The sequence below is a fragment of the Mytilus californianus genome, unplaced genomic scaffold (assembly GCF_021869535.1).
Source record: "Mytilus californianus isolate M0D057914Y unplaced genomic scaffold, xbMytCali1.0.p SCAF_14, whole genome shotgun sequence".
NCBI classification, from domain to species: domain Eukaryota; kingdom Metazoa; phylum Mollusca; class Bivalvia; order Mytilida; family Mytilidae; genus Mytilus; species Mytilus californianus.
Genome location: NW_026262626.1, coordinates 38,131,753 through 38,150,072, shown reverse-complemented (window position 1 = coordinate 38,150,072; position 18,320 = coordinate 38,131,753). Strand labels below are relative to the sequence as shown.

Genomic DNA, 18,320 nt, shown 5'->3' with positions numbered 1-18,320 from the left:
ACCAAAACTGTAATCCACCATAAACCAAAACTGTAATCCCCCTTAAACCAACACCTTAACCTGATACAGGAAAGGCAGACTAGACTGACAGACGAACAGACCAGAAAACATAATGCCCCTCTACATTGTAGGTTGGCATGAAAATTTTGAATCTAATTAAGCTCCTCAATTTTATCAAAGTTCTATGAATTTAAAACCTGGCTGTTAACCCTTCAGCCTTCAAAATAAGTTAATACGCTTTGTCTACATTCAGACAACAATTTTTATAGATACAAATTTGTTAAAAATCAAGAACAAGTCATGAACAACATTTCTTTGAACATATATTTTTTTATAATTAGAAGTTATTTGAGCTCTTATGTCCTTAAAAAGAAAGACCAGAATATAATGCATTTCCATAAGTTATTACTCATATTTTTTATATGTCCATAACATATTTTATGTCTTCCCAAGAGGAATAATGTATAGTGGGTCCTATGCATTAATTAAATACCCATCATTTAACATTTTAAACTCCCTGTTCCTCTATATAAGTTTCCATCCCTCAAAATTAATGACAAACATCCTCCAAAGTATTTCTTGGAAAACACTAATAGATATATATATATAAAAAAAACCTCCCCACCAATTTATGTGGTGTCTGAAGTTCAGCAAATGTGGTTTATTGTGAAACAAATGGAGAATGGATACAGATGATGCCCCTGCTTGCATATAATGTTATAAAGGGACATAACTTAAGAACTATAAAAGTGACACCACCCAATTTCAAACTTGATCTGTATTTTGTGGTAATAAGAATCATGTCTAATTTCATAACATTTGGTTGGGGCAAACTAAACTTAGAGAAAGGAAATGAAAAGTTGAGCAATTTTTCCACACAGAAAGACTTATGGACGGACAATGTAACACTTAATGCCCCTTCTCCTTTGGCGGGAGCATAATAAAAATAAAGACAAAATCCTGTTAGATAACAAATCAGGGTACATGACATGTGTGTAATACTGATTGATTGATTGGTGTTTAATGCCACTTTTAGCACTATTGTGCTATTTCGTGGCAGTTAGTTTTATTTGGTGGAGGAAGCCCGAGTGCCTTGAGAGAGCCACCGACCTTCGGTAGGAAAATTGATGATCCTAGTCAATTCAGATTGGAGTCTAATGAACCTGCCATATGCAAGATTCAAACTCACAACTTCAGTGTTGATAGGCTAGTGATACAGTAGTTCGACTTCTTAGACCACTATGCCCCTTTGTGTGTGTAATACAATCTGACTTTGATAATAAGCGAAAAACACAACTTTAGCATATAGTAACCAATGATAACCACTAGACTAGAGGCAAGACAAGGACATGAACAACAAGAAGTAACTTTATGTTTACCATATATAGTAAAGCCAAACAGATAATGGACAAGGAACCAGGTTAACTCAATAATATGGGGTGTGATATTTGTTGTGGAAAAAGAATGTGAAATCTTACCTTTGTTGTGACTGTAGTAGGTTGAATATATTAACATAGAGAATTTCTATAGACAGGACTGTTTTCCCCAAAGTCATACAGTCTTCCACAGCTTTCAACATCAGGGTTTTAAGAACATCAACATTGGAACCTAACTGGGGTAAACTGTTCCAAGGAATTATCAGTTTATCCTGCAAAAAATAATTGACAGAAAATACTTATAAACCATATTCAGTTATCTTAATTCTTTAAGTTCACATACCGTCTTTTGGTGTGTATAGTGCACACCCCCTTTATGGTTCAAGAAACTTGAGAAAAAAAGTTTCTTGTTCGTATAATACTCATAGACATTTTCGGAAAAGTCACAGCTCCAAAATCGGCAAACAGGAAGTCTACCTGTAAACTGGATGTCGGAGAATTCCGTACGGAATACGTAATGAATACGAATTGCAAATATTCTGACAAATGAATAAGAATTTTATTTTAAAATGTAAGTAGATTGAGATAAATCTTCATTTAAGTTTTTTTTAAAACCAAATTTAATAAATTGTTTGAGTATCAAAGACAAGATTAAATATCCTAATTAATGTTCTGATTGAAACAATAACGTAATTACGAATCAGTCAAATAATTATCATTAACATCTATTTCTTAATCTTTAATGATACACCACTAGCTGTACTACAAGATATTTATAGGATCTTCAATGAAGACAGTGATGATGAAGAATTTGAAGCGTTTTAAATGACAATTTGATGTAATATTCTTTGTATTTAGTGCTTTCTAACTTGAATATTGTGACTTTCAGTGCTTTGCTATAAATGCATATATACATGTATTATCTAATTTTATGTTATGAATCAGTGCTGAAATAAATTGTTAAAATCTCATTATTTTTATTTTTTGTTTGTTGATTCTACATGTTCTAGCTGTTAATCCAGATTATCACACCTCAATTAGTGGGTCTAATCGATGTCAAAACAAATCAATGACAGGTCCACCTTGTTCCTAATTAAATTCGTTCAGATTACAATTATGGGATTATCATGTTTTCAATGATAATTTCTTGAAAGGTTTTAAACAGTTGTTTAAAAGTTACAAAGTAGAAACTTATTTATAAAAAAAACTTCTCATAGACTAAATCATCACTTTACAATATTAAGTCACATGACTGGCAATCACCTGATACATTAGAAAAAATGGTGAATTTTCTTTTCAAAACGATCGTGGTTTATTCAATTTTCATACACTTATCTTTTACTCTCCATGATGAACACATACAAAAACAGTTAGTTATGACAACAAGAAACACAAATGCTAATTTAACCAACAACTAAAACTTTATTGTGTCTTTATTAATACTTGGGAAACCCAGGGTATAAATGTTCGCACTAGACACACCGCTTGACAGTATATCAGAAATATTAATAAAATAAAAATAGGATATGTAAACAAGACAGCAACCAGAAGAGAATGAAAAAAGAATGAGTCTGAGGATACGAATGTCCCCGCTCAAGCTTCAAATAAACAAACATGGGACAGAGGGATGGACGAACGGAAAGACAGACGGTCAAGGATAACACTTAATGCCCATGTCGCCTACAGCATAAAAAAAACAACAACAAAAAACATCTAGAGGTCAATCAGAATGGCATGTATGTTTATTGTTTGTAGACAACTCTGATGATAGAGCAGGTAGAAAATTGTGTCAGTGGAACACATTTTACCCGAAAATTTTAGAACAAATTAAATTACTACAGCAATAAAGATGAAATAATCGTTTAAATTATAATAAATTGACTTCACCAGAAAGAGGCTAAGGAGAAAACGTAAACCTGTTTCATTTCACGGGTACATCCGTACTTTAAATTAACTTATCTTTGTAAAAATTAGATTTAGGTAGTTTTCTCTGCCCTGTAAATTCAAATACTTTTTTCATTCCATTTGTTGATTTATCATGGTTCAACTGTAAAATTTTCATGCCTATGTTTGAAAAAAAATAACTCATTTTAAATTTTATGTGAATAAAGTGTCTTCATCGGAAGACTCTTAACCCAAACATTTGAGAGCCTAACAACGTGAGCAGCTATATGACCAAAAGGGACCCAAAGGAATAGTCAAGTTCATCTAAGGTCAACTTTGACTGTGGGATTAATTTCTATAAAGTATATTATTAATTTATTAATGGATTTTTTTTTTAAAATATGTTATATCAGTCATTATAGAATTCTGAGCTAATATAAAATATTTATCTTTTTTCTGTGTGTTTGGTTGCAAGTCACCCTTTTAAGTAAATGCAAAATAACACAATAAATAAGTTAGAGAACGGAAATGTAAAATTCAGCAATTATTCCATTGGTAAAGGGGCATAACTCTAAAACAGTACTAGTGACGCCAACAAAATTCAAACTTGATCTGTGTTTTGTGGTAATAAGCATTATGTATAAGTTTCATAACATTTGGTTGAGGCAAACTAAAGTTAGAGAACGAAAAATTTTGGGACGTACGAACGTACAGGGGTAAAACTTAATGCCCCCTCCGCTACGGCGGGGCCATAAAAAATCTAGTTATTAGGTTATGCGTAGATATTTGCCTCCAATAAAATAAAATAAAATAATGCAAATAAACAAATTAATTACCTTATTGACAATTCTGCCTGCCATCTGTTTCTGTGGATTGTACAGCTGCGGAGGTAGCTGTTTGAATTCTTTAAGATTGATATATGACAACCATAAGACACATTTATCCACTGGCTGCAAATTGGTATGGATCCACGTGTTTTCTTTTGTTTTCATTAGTTTACCCTGAAATATCACACAACGATAATGATATAGTCATATGATGCTTATGTCCATCAACACAAATATATTTGTCTGGAATTTCCTTTATCATTTAGATATGCTTCAGACAAAAATGGTAAATTCTATGAAATTAAAACATCTGTGGGCATAAATTTTTTTAGAAGTAAACAGAACATCTAAAATCATTTAAGGTCAACTTTGCCTGAGGGAGTTGCAGACTTAGTTTTAGCACAATTTCGTTATTCATTAATATAAAATGAAAATATATAAGCTGTTAAAAAAAAACAATGCAGGATTTTTTAACAAACTCCTTTCTAGTCAAAGGATTTTTAAATCTCCCCAATTTGCATAATTTGTATTTTTTGTCTATATAATCATGATAATAGCCAATAGATTTTTTTAAAACACTGAAATTTGAGGTCAATCTTTACCCAAGATATTCAGGAAAATAAGTACCTTAACAATACTGAATCCACATAGAAGACATCAAATTGTTTGTGTTTAAAGGGGAATCAAACACATTTGGGTTCAGAGCACAATAACCTAGTCTACAATATTTAAATTATCTAAACCATGTCATGAATATATTGACATTTTATTTTTAGTCCATTCCATATCTCTTCTTTATCAAAGATATCCTGTAGACATTGTAACAGAAATCAATTTGCAGTACTGTCATGACTTATCAGTACAAATGTTATATTTCTGTTATTTTTTGTTGCACTTGAATGAGACACATAGATTATATAATAATCTACATGACACTTTAAGGTGCAGACTTGCATATCTTCTCATTTATATAAATGTGATCATAGGCGGATCCAGGGGGCCCACGGGGCCCAGGCCCCCCCCTTTTGTGGGTAAAAATGAAATATGGAACATCAGAGATGCCATGGTCAATAAACACTCCATATACATATTTCTTAAGAATAGGGTTATGTAGTTAATGACAAGAACCATCACTTGTTCTATTCTATCCCAACTGGATTGCTTAACAACAATGATTGATTGATTGATCTGTGTTTAATCTCAACTTTCAACACTATTGCGCTATTTTGTGGCAGTCAGTTTTTATTGGTGGAGGAAGCCAGAGTGCCCTGAGAGAACAACAGCCCTTCAGTAGGAACAGTGTTCTCCCAGGCCGTTTTAGCGCTGCGGTATTCAGCGCTATCGTATTTCAGCACTGTGCTATTGGGCAGACCGCAGCAGTATCCTATCAAATATCAGCGCTATTGTTTTTGAATTTTCAAAACTTTCGGTATTATTCTGTACAATTCCGATCACGTGGTCGACTGGTTGATTTGTCTGAGAGATCGTTTAAGATGGAATCACTCTCACAAGAATACTGTTGCATTTTAAAAATTGGCCTTCAAAAGTCTACCTATGTCCCCATTTTGTTGCAAAGGTTCTCTAGTGTGCAGAGAATATAACACTCCCCCAACAGCATACACACAATTAAATTCTTCTAAAATCTTATCAGAGGTAACAGTTCTTTTATAGATCTAGTTCTAGACACCAGCAACCTTTGAGCATCAAAAATCAAGAATTCACATAAAGAATTTGTTACAGAAAAAAATTATCAGTACTGTAACAAATCAGTACTAGTGTTATGTTTCTGTTATTTTATGTAGCACTTGAATGAGACACATAGATAACATAATAATCTACATGACACTTTAAGGTGCTATTTTTTTATTCCAATGATATATAGAAATTTTAATATTAGTCTTTGTGCATTGGAGGCAAATTAAAGTGTCCATAGGACACAATGCCCCACAATATCACATTTACAGGTTCAGAGTACCTCACAATTCCTGGCAAAAAAAGCTATTTGGCATATTTTTTAAAAGTTAACCTCATAAGGATTGAACATGATTACTTATAAAGTTCAAGTTGATATGTACATGTAAACTAGCTTAAACCAAAACTTGAACCTGGGACAAGCCAAATGAACAATTTAAAAATAAATGTGGATAGTGTCCACATGTGGACACAGATGATGCCCCCGCTTGCATATCATATAGTTATAAAGGGACATAACTGAAGAACGGTAAAAGTGACGCTACCCAAATTTGAACTTGATCTGAGTTTTGTGGTAATAAGCATTGTGTGCAAATCTCATAACATTTGGTTGAGGCTAACTTAAGTAGAGAACAGAAACTAAAAATTCAGCAATTTTTCTATTTGTAAACACGCATAACTCTAGAACGGTTGTGTTTACAACATTTGGTTGAGACAAACTAAAAAATTCAGCAATTTTTATGTTTATAAAGGGACATAACTCTAGAATGGTAAAAGTGTTGCCACCTAATTTCGTACTTAATCTGTATTATGTAGTAATAAGCATTGTGTATAAGTTTCATAACATTTGGTTGAGGCAAACTCAATTTAGAGAACTGAAACAAAAAAATTGTACTTGATCCTTACTGAGTTTTGTGGTAATGAATATTGTGTATAGGTTTCATAATGTTTGGCTGGGGAAAACTTCAGTTACAGAATGGAAACTAAAAAATTTTGCAATCTTTCTATTTATAAAGGGGCATAACTCAATAATGGTTAAAGTGACACTACCCAAATTCAACTTGATCTGTGTTTTATCAGTGGAAGTCAAAATTAAACATTGCATTGTATAAAGCAATGATTGTAGTTGATTCAACTATAATCATGGTCAAAGGAAGATAACTTCAATTTTAAAAATATATTATATAAACTTGATATTTAGAAGAAAATAAAATTTTTGCAATTTTTCCTTTTATAAAGGGCATAACTCTAGATCGGTTAAAGTGACACCACCAAAATTCAAACTTGATCTGTGTTTTGTGGTAATAAGCATTGTGTATAAGTTTCATAACATTTGGTTGAGGCAAACTTAAGTTAGAGAACGGAAACTAAAAATTTTGCAATATTTCCTTTTATAAAGGGGCATAACTCTAGATCGGTTGAAGTGACGCCACCAAAATTCAAACTTGATCTGTGTTTTGTGGTAATAAGCATTGTGTATAAGTTTCATAACATTTGGTTGAGGCAAACTGAAGTTAGAGAACGGAAACCAATTTCGGGACGTACGGACGGACGTACATACGTATAGGTTTCATAATGTTTGGCTGGGGAAAACTTCAGTTACAGAATGGAAACTAAAAAATTTTGCAATCTTTCTATTTATAAAGGGGCATAACTCAATAATGGTTAAAGTGACACTACCCAAATTCAACTTGATCTGTGTTTTATCAGTGGAAGTCAAAATTAAACATTGCATTGTATAAAGCAATGATTTTAGTTGATTCAACTATAATCATGGTCAAAGGAAGATAACTCCAATTTTAAAAATATATTATATAAACTTGATATTTAGAAGAAAATAAAATGTTTGCAATTTTTCCTTTTATAAAGGGGCATAACTCTAGATCGGTTAAAGTGACACCACCAAAATTCAAACTTGATCTGTGTTTTGTGGTAATAAGCATTGTGTATAAGTTTCATAACATTTGGTTGAGGCAAACTGAAGTTAGAGAACGGAAACCAATTTCGGGACATACGGACGGACCTACGTACTTACGTACGTACTTATGTACGTACAGACGGACAAGGGTAAAACTTAATGCCCCATCCGCTACGGCGGGGGCATAAAAAGATGTCAACCTATCAACTCCTTCTGTTGCTAAAGTTCTCCCATTTACAGAGAGTAGGGTACTCCTTCAACTGCATACACATTTTAATCCCTCTCAAATCTAATCAGAGGTGACTGTCATTCAAACATCCAGCAGAACCAAACAGACACCTCTTCAAAAAGGTTCTGCCTGTCAGATCATGCAGATAGAACAGTTTCCAACAATCATTTTCTAGACCCAAGCTCAGGGCTTCCAAAACGGTCGTATTTTCCAGACAAGTCCGATAAATTATATAAATGACTTGTTGTGACGAGGCTGAAACGGACATTTTAATAACATAGTTCAGAAAAAAAATTGAAGTTTATGCAATCTTTTGACTTGACCTTTTGCCTTAAACAGCCACACATTTCCGGTCATATAAGTGACATGATTATAATTACTATCAAAACAAACCCTACTTTAATACCCTCTCATTACAATCAGGGTAAATTAGTTCTCTGACAGCTGATTTTACCTGTTCAGGCGACAGGTAATACTATTTTGTACCAGACATTAGTCTATTAAAAGTTATTTTCTTAAATTTCAGCGGTTTGCATCTAATTAATTTAGTCAACAAGATTCAGAATACCAGAAATCGTATATAAATATGATTTGATGAAAATTTAAAAAGGTAGTAATAAAGATTTTAAGTCAAAAATAGTCAGAACCACATTTTTTGAACTAGTACACTCGTGCGCATCCGAATTTTCAAAAATGCTAAAAATATCATTGATACCTTTATCTTACTTTCATTTCGAGTATTTTCCTGTAGAAATAACGCGAAAAGAGCTACTTAAACTCTGTCGTGCTTTGTAAACCTACACGGATTTTAAGTATCTGTCTCTGGTCCGTCTTTTACCATTGTCAAGTCAACATCCGGTATTAGATATGTACTTTTTAGAAACGAAAGTGAAGTTATTGACAGCATAATTTTGCACAAATAAATAGTCTTCGGCATATATTAGTACGCGGATGTTGCAAACTTCGAATGGTGCACTATCAATGTAACAGTTAACGCCAAAACATCGAATTTATATTAAAAATCAAGTCAAATACTGTTTTTGTGTCAATCATAATTTATATGATGCCCAACTGATTACTATGGTTGCCTGTTGTTACTAAGTCTCAAAGGATTAAAATCGGGATGAGACACACAAAAAAAATGTCCGGCTGGCTCAAATATTATTTGGAAGCCCGGCCCATGCTACCCTTGAGCATCAAAACCATAAGTTCAGATAAAACCATTTGTAACAGAAATCGATTATCAGTACTGTAACAAATCAGTACTAGTGTTATGTTTCTGTTATTTTCTGTTGCACTTGAATGAGACACATAGATTACATAATAGTCTACGTGACACTTTAAAGTGCGATTTACAAATACCAATGTTATAAAGAATTTTTTTTCAGTCTAAGCACACTTAATTAAATAACCCTAAGCAGTCTCGAGACGCATGCTTAGGGTCTTGCTACTGCTAGTACACCAATTCCCATTTGCAAGGAAAACTACAAATAGGAGTTCTAATGTTTTTGATTTTAAGACACTTTGAAATTACATTTAGTAATAAGTTAAAATTTTGTAAACATCTTCTAGCTCACCAATGTAATAAAAAATGGAAATATATAAAGATAAAATTTCACAAATACTATTTGTGCTGTGCCAAATGGTCAATTAAAGACCCATTGGCCTAGAGATGATCATAGCCGTTAATTGTTATTTAAATGAATTATACTAGTTGATTGACCAGTATGTTATACCGCACATAAATACATATGTATGAATCTTGATATTAGTCATAATATATTTACTCTGTATATTTTTAGTAAAACAAAAGATGTCCATACAACACCATGCCTAGTTCACACCATCCCATTTCCATTTTGTAAACCTTGCAATCTCCAATTTGACATATTTTTAATTTTTATTTATCATATAATTATTTTTAAAAAGTTTGTATCCTAATGATTGCACATGTGTACTAAGCTAACATGTTTAACCCAGCCACATTCTTAATGTGCCTATCCCAAGTCAGGAGCCTGTAGATTAGTGGTTGTCGTTGGTTCATGTCGGTCATATTGGTTTTTCGTAAATTGTTTTTTCATAAGTTTGGCCGTTAGTTTTCTCAATTGAATTGTTTCATATTTGTTATGTCAGTATATATAAGAAGATGTGGTATGAGTGCCAATGAGACAACTCTCCATCCAGGTCAAAATTTATAAAAGTAAACCATTATAGGTCACAGTACGGTCTTCAACACAGAGCCTTGGCTCACACCGAACAGCAAGCTATAAAGGGCCCCGAAAATGACTAGTGTAAAACCATTCAAACGGGAAAACCAACAGTCTAATCTATATAAAAAACGAGAAACGAGAAACACTTATGAACCACATCAACAAACGACAACTACTGAACATCAGATTCCTGACTTAGGACAGGTGCAAACAAATGCAGCGGGTTTAAACGTTTTTATGGTACCAAACCTTCACCCATTTTCTGAAACAATAGTGTAACATCACAACATAGAAAGACACACTATAAAATATCAACTGAAATAGCTTAACTCAATCAAAGGACATATTAACACCAGTGAACAAACACTAAACAAATAAATTTGACCTATGATACAATGTAAATACAAAATAAATAAACTAAGGGAAGAATAATAGGGGTAAAAGTAACATGTTATATCGGTATGAAATGTTAAACAATTTAAGAAAAACAATATGCTCGAACAAAAACATCAGCCATTTGCAATAACTTTAAACACAGGTAAATGAAAATAATTTTGTTGTTAGGTATACGTGTACAGTTCCAATAGAGAAAGGAAATATTTTTACAAAATAAATAATTTTGATGTTCATGGTACGAAGTGAAAATTTATAGTAATACAAAACACTTATCAAAGCTGGTATATAGACCAGATATAACCCCGAATAACATTAAATAACAAAAAAGCATTTTATAGCCGACTATACTGCATGCATTTTTCTCATTGTTGAAGGCTGTACGGTTGCCTATAATTGCTTACATCCACTTCATTTGAACTTTGGTGAATAGTTGTCTCATTATCAATCATACCACATCTCCTTATTTTTATATAAGTTCATGTGTAAACTACCTTTATAAACAAAAACTTGAACATGGAACAGACCAAAGGAAAAACTTTAAAAAAGCCTATAAAATTCAACCTATCTAACCCTTCTGTCACAAAAGTTCTCCCATGTACAGCTATAAAAGTCAACCTATCTAACCCTTCTGTCACGAAAGTTCTCCCATGTACAGCTATAAAAGTCAACCTATCTAACCCTTCTGTCACGAAAGTTCTCCCATGTACAGCTATAAAAGTCAACCTATCTAACCCTTCTGTCACAAAAGTTCTCCCATGTACAGCTATAAAAGTCAACCTATCTAACCCTTTTGTCACAAAAGTTCTCCCATGTACAGCTATAAAAGTCAACCTATCTAACCCTTCTGTCACGAAAGTTCTCCCATGTACAGCTATAAAAGTCAACCTATCTAACCCTTCTGTCACGAAAGTTCTCCCATGTACAGCTATAAAAGTCAACCTATCTAACCCTTCTGTCACAAAAGTTCTCCCATGTACAGAGAGTATGACACTGCTCCAACTGCATGCACATTTCAATCCCTCTCAGTTCTTATCAGAGTTGACTGTCATTTCATACATCCCTCTTAACCAAACGGACACCACTTCAATAAGGGTCTTCCTTTCAGACTCTTAAATCTGCTAATTTTGTAGACCCTCGCAACCCTTTACCATTTAAGCCAAAGGTCACATTAACAAATTGTAACAGAATCAATTATCAGTACTGTAACAAATCAGTACTAATGTTATATTTCTGTTATTTTCTGTTGCACTTGAATGAGACACATAGATAACATAATAGTCTACATGACACTTTAAGGTGCGACCTTTATTTCAGTGATAAATAGAAATCTTAATATTAGTCAGTGGCACAAGTAGGGAGTGACCTGAACAGACAGGTTTTTGCTTAATAGAGGTGACTTTCAAAGCAGGTTTGATGGTAGTGTTTATTCTAGGCAAAATGTCCCACTCACAACTATCACATTTGTATGCTCAGCTTGACCCTTATGCTTTTTTTGGCTCATTTTTTTTCAAAATTCCCTTGTAAACATGGTAAATCTGACACACACATATATACATTCAATAAGTAATTAATATGCATATTTCATGCTTACCTGGAGAAATTTATGAGCAGTTTTCAATTTTCCTGACCATACATGTAATGACGTTTTATATAAGATGGTTTCCAGAAGGTCATGTGACATCTCCTCTGGTAGTAGAGACTCTTGGGATTGCAGGAAGCTCAAAATCATATCACAGATAGTTTGTTTATCTACTATAGAACTGGAAGCATTCATATACTGTAAATACAAGAAATGGTCAATTATACATGATGGCAAAAATTCCTTCTAAGTATGAGAGTTTTCTGTCAAACAGTCTCAAAGGAGTAGCATTCACAAGGTGTCAATGTTACAATACTCAAAAAAATGACCAGTCCCTTAACTCCTATAAAAATTGTTGAAGCAATCAGCTGTATATGACAAACAACACATGGTGGTAAACAATCCTACAAGATAAAAGAGTTTTCTGTCACGACAGTCTCAGAGGTCTAGTAAAATTTTCAAAATCAAGATGGTGGTGCAATATCCTACTAAGTATGAAAGCTATAAATGGTCTCAGAGGAATAGTGTTAGCAATGTGGACTACCGGATAATATTACCATATTCTCTGAGGCTTGAGGAACAATGAATTAATCATTTCAAACACAGTATGCTTTTCTTCCATTGTTAACAAAGGGATATAAAATTAATCCGCAAATGATGTAAACATATATGCTTGGGACAGGCACATAAACCTAGCTTTTTGGAAAGCTCCTACTCTCTGAACCTACCTGCCACCAGATATCATAATGCTGAGCGTACTGTAAGGCTGTAGCACAAAGTTCTACTAAGTCTGAACTCTCCTTATGTCTACTATATAACTTCAAATAATGTTTCCACAAATCACAACTACATTTATTTTCCTCTAGTCCTCTAGCTAGAACATTTAATGCATTGTCTAGATTAGCTTCTTCTTGGCTAAAATCAAAGAAAAAGACCTCCTTAAATATTTGTTCATTCTATTTAGATATAAAACTAACTGTATCTGTCCTATAAATTAAGGTTTCTAAATACACTTTACTTTCATAAAATTATTTGAAATAGAGACTCAAAGTAAAAACATGCTTCAAATGGTCAGATGAGCTAAATACTAAACAAATCAATAATATTCCTTTGGACACTGCATTTCAATAAAACGTTTTTTTTCCCCTTTGACCTGCAATTACCCTATGTCTGTAAGACACATTTCTTGCCATGCATATTCCACAAAATAAACACCTTCAAGCTGAAAACATGTAGGATGAACCCTATTAATTTTTAGTATCAGAGAAAACTGACCTAACCAAGATAACTTAAGGCTGATCAACCATAAAACAAGGTCAAGGTCAAGGTCACATGAAACCTATCTGAAGGACAAGATTCTAAATAACCAAATATAGTTATAACTGATAGAAATAAATGGAAAATGTGTCCATGGGACAGGGATGATGCTACTGCTTGCATATTACGTTATAAAGGAACATAACTAGAGAACTGCAAAAGTGATGCCACCAAAATTCGAATTTGATCTGTGTTTTATGGTAATAGGCATTGTGTATAAGTTTCATAACATTTGGTTGAGGCAAACTAAAGTTAGAGAACGGAAACCAATTTTGGGACGTACGTCAGACGGACGGACAAGGGTTACACTTAATGCCCCCTTTGCCTAACAATGGGGCGGTCATAAACAGTCATGATCATGAAAATGAGCTCTTCTACCTTCTGAAATACACTGCTTTATACAAAAAGCATTTCGGCTTAAGCCAAATTAGCATCCCTATGTCTTGCATTCTGCAACAGAAATCTTAAAGGCAAGACAAAAATGGTGGGAGTTGAGTGGACAAATAGTGCATCATATACTCCAAATTGACCAAAACTGTCAATATGGAATAGTTTATGAAATAAAAATCTTGATAATTTGAACACTTCAAAAATATATATGACAAAAAAAATGAATAGATCTAAAACTGTAGAAGTTGAGTAGAGAACTAGTCATCAATCCATTAAATGGATATGAAGGAAAAACAAGCCTACAGACAGAACGTGTTAAAGCAATATGCCCCTTTACAAACTTTGTTGTATGAATATTAAACATTTAAATTCAAACGGGTATAATTCTAAGACACTAAAAGTAGTGGAATATCTGAACTTAATGATTGTGGGATCCAACAATGAACAATTTTTAAGTAGATACAAAAACATGTAAATATAAATGGAATTACATTGACAATGTGGGTGATATACTGTGTAAAAATGTCCATAACATCTGGTTCCTTGTCCTAGAGAATGTATGTAACAGTACAACTTTACAATCTGGTTCCTTGTCCTAGAGAATGTATGTAACAGTACAACTTTACAATCTGGTTACCTGTCCTAGAGAATGTATGTAACAGTACAACTTTACAATCTGGTTACCTGTCCTAGAGAATGTATGTAACAGTACAACTTTACAATCTGGTTACCTGTCCTAGAGAATGTATGTAACAGTACAACTTTACAATCTGGTTACCTGTCCTAAGAGAATGTATGTAACAGTACAACTTTACAATCTGGTTACCTGTCCTAGAGAATGTATGTAACAGTACAACTTTACAATCTGGTTACCTGTCCTAGAGAATGTATGTAACAGTACAACTTTATCCTGTAATGTTACGTGCTTCTCTATAGTTTATCTATCACCAGTGAACGACATTTAATCAAGTACCTGATAAAATGCCACGTTTAGGTGAATCATGACTATTTCTTTTATCTGCAATACTTATATATTCCAAACAAAAGAAAAAAAAAAAACACTTAAAACCAACCAATACAAAAACATAGTTCACCAAGATAAAAAAGATGGAGGTCCTTAAAAAATAACATTGACAACAAATAAAATATAAAAACAGAAATAAAAAAATATTGAATAATCTAGACATTTTATCTTTATGCACAAATCCCTTGACAACCTTAAGGTTAAACGGTTTGCAGATTTTACCCTCCATCATTGATTGCTCAGATCATTTTATTATAAGTTTTGTTTTACCCTTGAATATCAGTAGTTAATAACTTAATTCTTTATTTCTTATTTTCTCAAATTTTACATTTTATCTTCAACAACTATTTTGATACTTTATATCCAAGCTATCTACCTTTGAGGATCATGTAATTTTTTGTAAGCTAATTTAAGCCACAGTTCTTCATCTTCTGGAGAATCTAACACTGATGATTCTAAATCCTGTATGTTAGCCGTGTCTGACATAACAAAATATCTCATGTCTTGGTCACTTATCACATTGTCTAGATCCTGGAAATCCAATGGCTTCTTCCATTCTGAAATTGTAAAAGTTTTCTTGATCATTACAGAAGTTATGACTCCTCATCCAGATATATCAAAATAATCAATATTTTGAAGCAATGCCAAAAATCAAGGTTATTTCAATCAACAACAACATCTACAATTTACCTTAGCCTGAACCGTTATTGTAAACTCCAAATTGACATTCTTGGTCTTACTCTTACCAGCAGTCTTCATGAGAAATAACATTTGACTTGTAAGCCCGAAAAACAACAAATTTAATTAAATTCATACTGCTTGTAATGCCTCTCTTCATGCAAATATAAATGGCCTGACATCACTTTAACTGCCCAAGTCCGTAAGACTTGTGGTTAATAGAGAAAACTGTTGAAACAGCCATCTTAGTGTAGAAGGAGCAAATACCAAATTCTATCCTATGGTTTGACCTTATTGGAGATCAAACCCATGACCTACTGCATTCAAGGTGAGCACACAAAGCAGTTCTACAGACAAGGAAAGCAATAATCCTATTGATGAACTATACATTGAAATGATCAACAACTTCATACAGAAATCTGTCAAATGTTTATTCTCAAAGGTAGAGAAATACAAAAGTAATTTCCTTGTGCCTTTTCCAGTTATGAGTAGCAGATATAAATTAATTTGTAAAATTATGTTAATTTTCCTCTAATTCAGAGATTTTTTTTTAACAAATAACACATAAAAAGATTTCTGTTAAATATAAAATGCTCTTATTTTTATTTGGGCTGTAGGGGGCACTTTTTTAAAACTCTGACCACCATAAAATAAAAAAATTCACTTTACTTATAATTCTAACAAAATTGTAAAATGCAACCACACATATTGAATTAATTTGAGTGCCTCTCATACCCCAACCAGATAAATTTTGGAACAGCCCTTACTGTAACCATTTACATACCAAGTTTATCGACTTCCAAGCCTTTATGTATAAAGTCTGGTTTGTTAGCTAGCAAATCTTTCTGGGAAGGTTTCCATTTCCTTGGCTTGTAAAACATCATATGAGGTTTTACTGAAAAAAAATTTATAAAAATATACAAGGTAATCATTAAAAGTAACAAAAACATATAATAAAATAAACTTCCAACACACTTTACTTGTATAGAAACATCTCAATTGAGTTAAATTTCCAAAAAAATTCTTTATAGCTTGATGTTCTCCATAACAGTCAAACTATTTTAGAGTACACGTATCTGCATTAAATTTGAGTTAGCTTGATTGTTAAGTGAACCATCAATGTTTCATTAGGAATTGTAAATATAAAAACAATCAGTAAAGACAGGTTTTCAGCCATCCATTTTTTACCCTGTAACTTGATTTAAATAGGCAATAAAGGAAGGTAGTATCAACATGATTAATTTCTTGGTTCATCTTACATATTAGCAAATTTAACATCTCAGTTTGAGAACACTGTCAAAAAGATATTGATTTTTTTTGTGTCTACACAAATACATATTCCAACAAATTACTCACTATGTGCACCTTTCTCATTAACCTGACTGGCCATTAGTACAAATAACCTGTCTATAGTGAACATCCCTTCATACTGTTTTCTAACCTGTGTTACGTAACGACCTGTCAATAAAAATAATTCATTAGTATTTATTAGTATTTATAACATGTTTATGGGGAAAATTTCTTAAAACAAAGGGGGCCTCGGTGGCCGAGTGGTCTAAGTAGACCAACTACTTTACCACTAGCCAGTCAACACTGAGGTTGTGACTTCAAATCCCGCACAGGGCAGGTGCACTCGACTCCAATCTTAAATAAAATGCTCCGCTGGGGCGCAGCTTGATACGACCGCAGAGGTCGAACCCTGAACAGTTGGGGCAAGTATGGACACAACATTCAAGCTTGATACAGCACTGAATTTGAATTGTAATTAAATATTTGACACAGCATAGGTTTCTGACACAGAATGAAAGTGGTCTAAGAACTTAAAAATTTTCAATTTACCTATTCATACATGTGATGGACTGTGAAACTCAGATCAGGAGATTGGGAAATTTTGGTCAGGAGATTAGGACTCAGATCAGGAGGTTTTTAATCGACATTAATTTTGTTGTAAATGTAACCGTGTGCTGTAAAAATGGTCTTTTAAAGTGTGTTTTCTTCAACTTTCCATCCAATTTATTATGTTTATAGTACCCTTGTACTTATAAAGTTTCTCCATCTTTATATTCTACATGTTCAATCTAACATTGTATTTTTCCAGTATGTTCTTTAAATTTTTTACTTCATATTCTATAAAACAATCATTGCAACCAGAACATTTGTTTAGCTATCTGCAAATAGTTTTTATTTTTTATTTTTTCTCTTGCAAACTCAAAAAATCATTTTAACTGTAAAATTAGGGTCATAGTTATTATATAAATTTCAATTTAAGCCTTGAAAGGAAGTCTAGAATCCTCAAATAATTTTCAAATTATTATTTTTTTATTTGTCCTAAGACATTTAAAATCATTTAATAACCATCCTTTTATGATTATTTGTTCAATTTATATTTTATTTATATTCTTTTAAAAATTTTCATTATTAAAAGGAAAGTAACTTAAAACAGGATAAATCAAGGGAAGTAACCCAATAAATACACAGTTTTTGTTACACAACGGCAGTTAGCCTGAGGTAAAAATCGTTGATTACCTGTATGTTTGACACCCAAGCTGACAAGTGAAGCCATATAATTATGCATGTTAATTGATTTACAGGTAAAATATAACTTCAGGTAATGTCAGTTACACCAGATGCCTGAGATGATATGTTGGGCAGAAATTTTTCATTCATGAAAAATTTCATACACAGGATTTTTTCCTCTTCAACGGGAGGTCGGGAGGAGACCCCTGAAAACGGGATTATTGTACTCCCGTCGGGAGGTTCACATGTATGCCTATTCAAACCATATCATTATTATTTGCTT

At 32.9% G+C, this 18,320-nt stretch overlaps 1 protein-coding gene across 1 annotated transcript in view; it reads right to left on the bottom strand.

The window, feature by feature from the left end:
- The window catches only part of LOC127724473 (zinc finger C3H1 domain-containing protein-like), an 87,256-nt gene that overhangs the window by 31,406 nt on the left and 37,530 nt on the right, over positions 1–18,320 (bottom strand). Inside the window, exons 18-24 of the mRNA XM_052231440.1 lie at positions 16,877–16,978; positions 16,305–16,415; positions 15,219–15,399; positions 12,840–13,026; positions 12,124–12,309; positions 4,097–4,261; positions 1,479–1,648 (exon numbers count right to left, since the gene is read on the bottom strand). Of these exons, the coding sequence (XP_052087400.1) occupies positions 1,479–1,648; positions 4,097–4,261; positions 12,124–12,309; positions 12,840–13,026; positions 15,219–15,399; positions 16,305–16,415; positions 16,877–16,978 (1,102 nt within the window). The remainder of the gene's footprint in view (positions 1–1,478; positions 1,649–4,096; positions 4,262–12,123; positions 12,310–12,839; positions 13,027–15,218; positions 15,400–16,304; positions 16,416–16,876; positions 16,979–18,320) is intronic.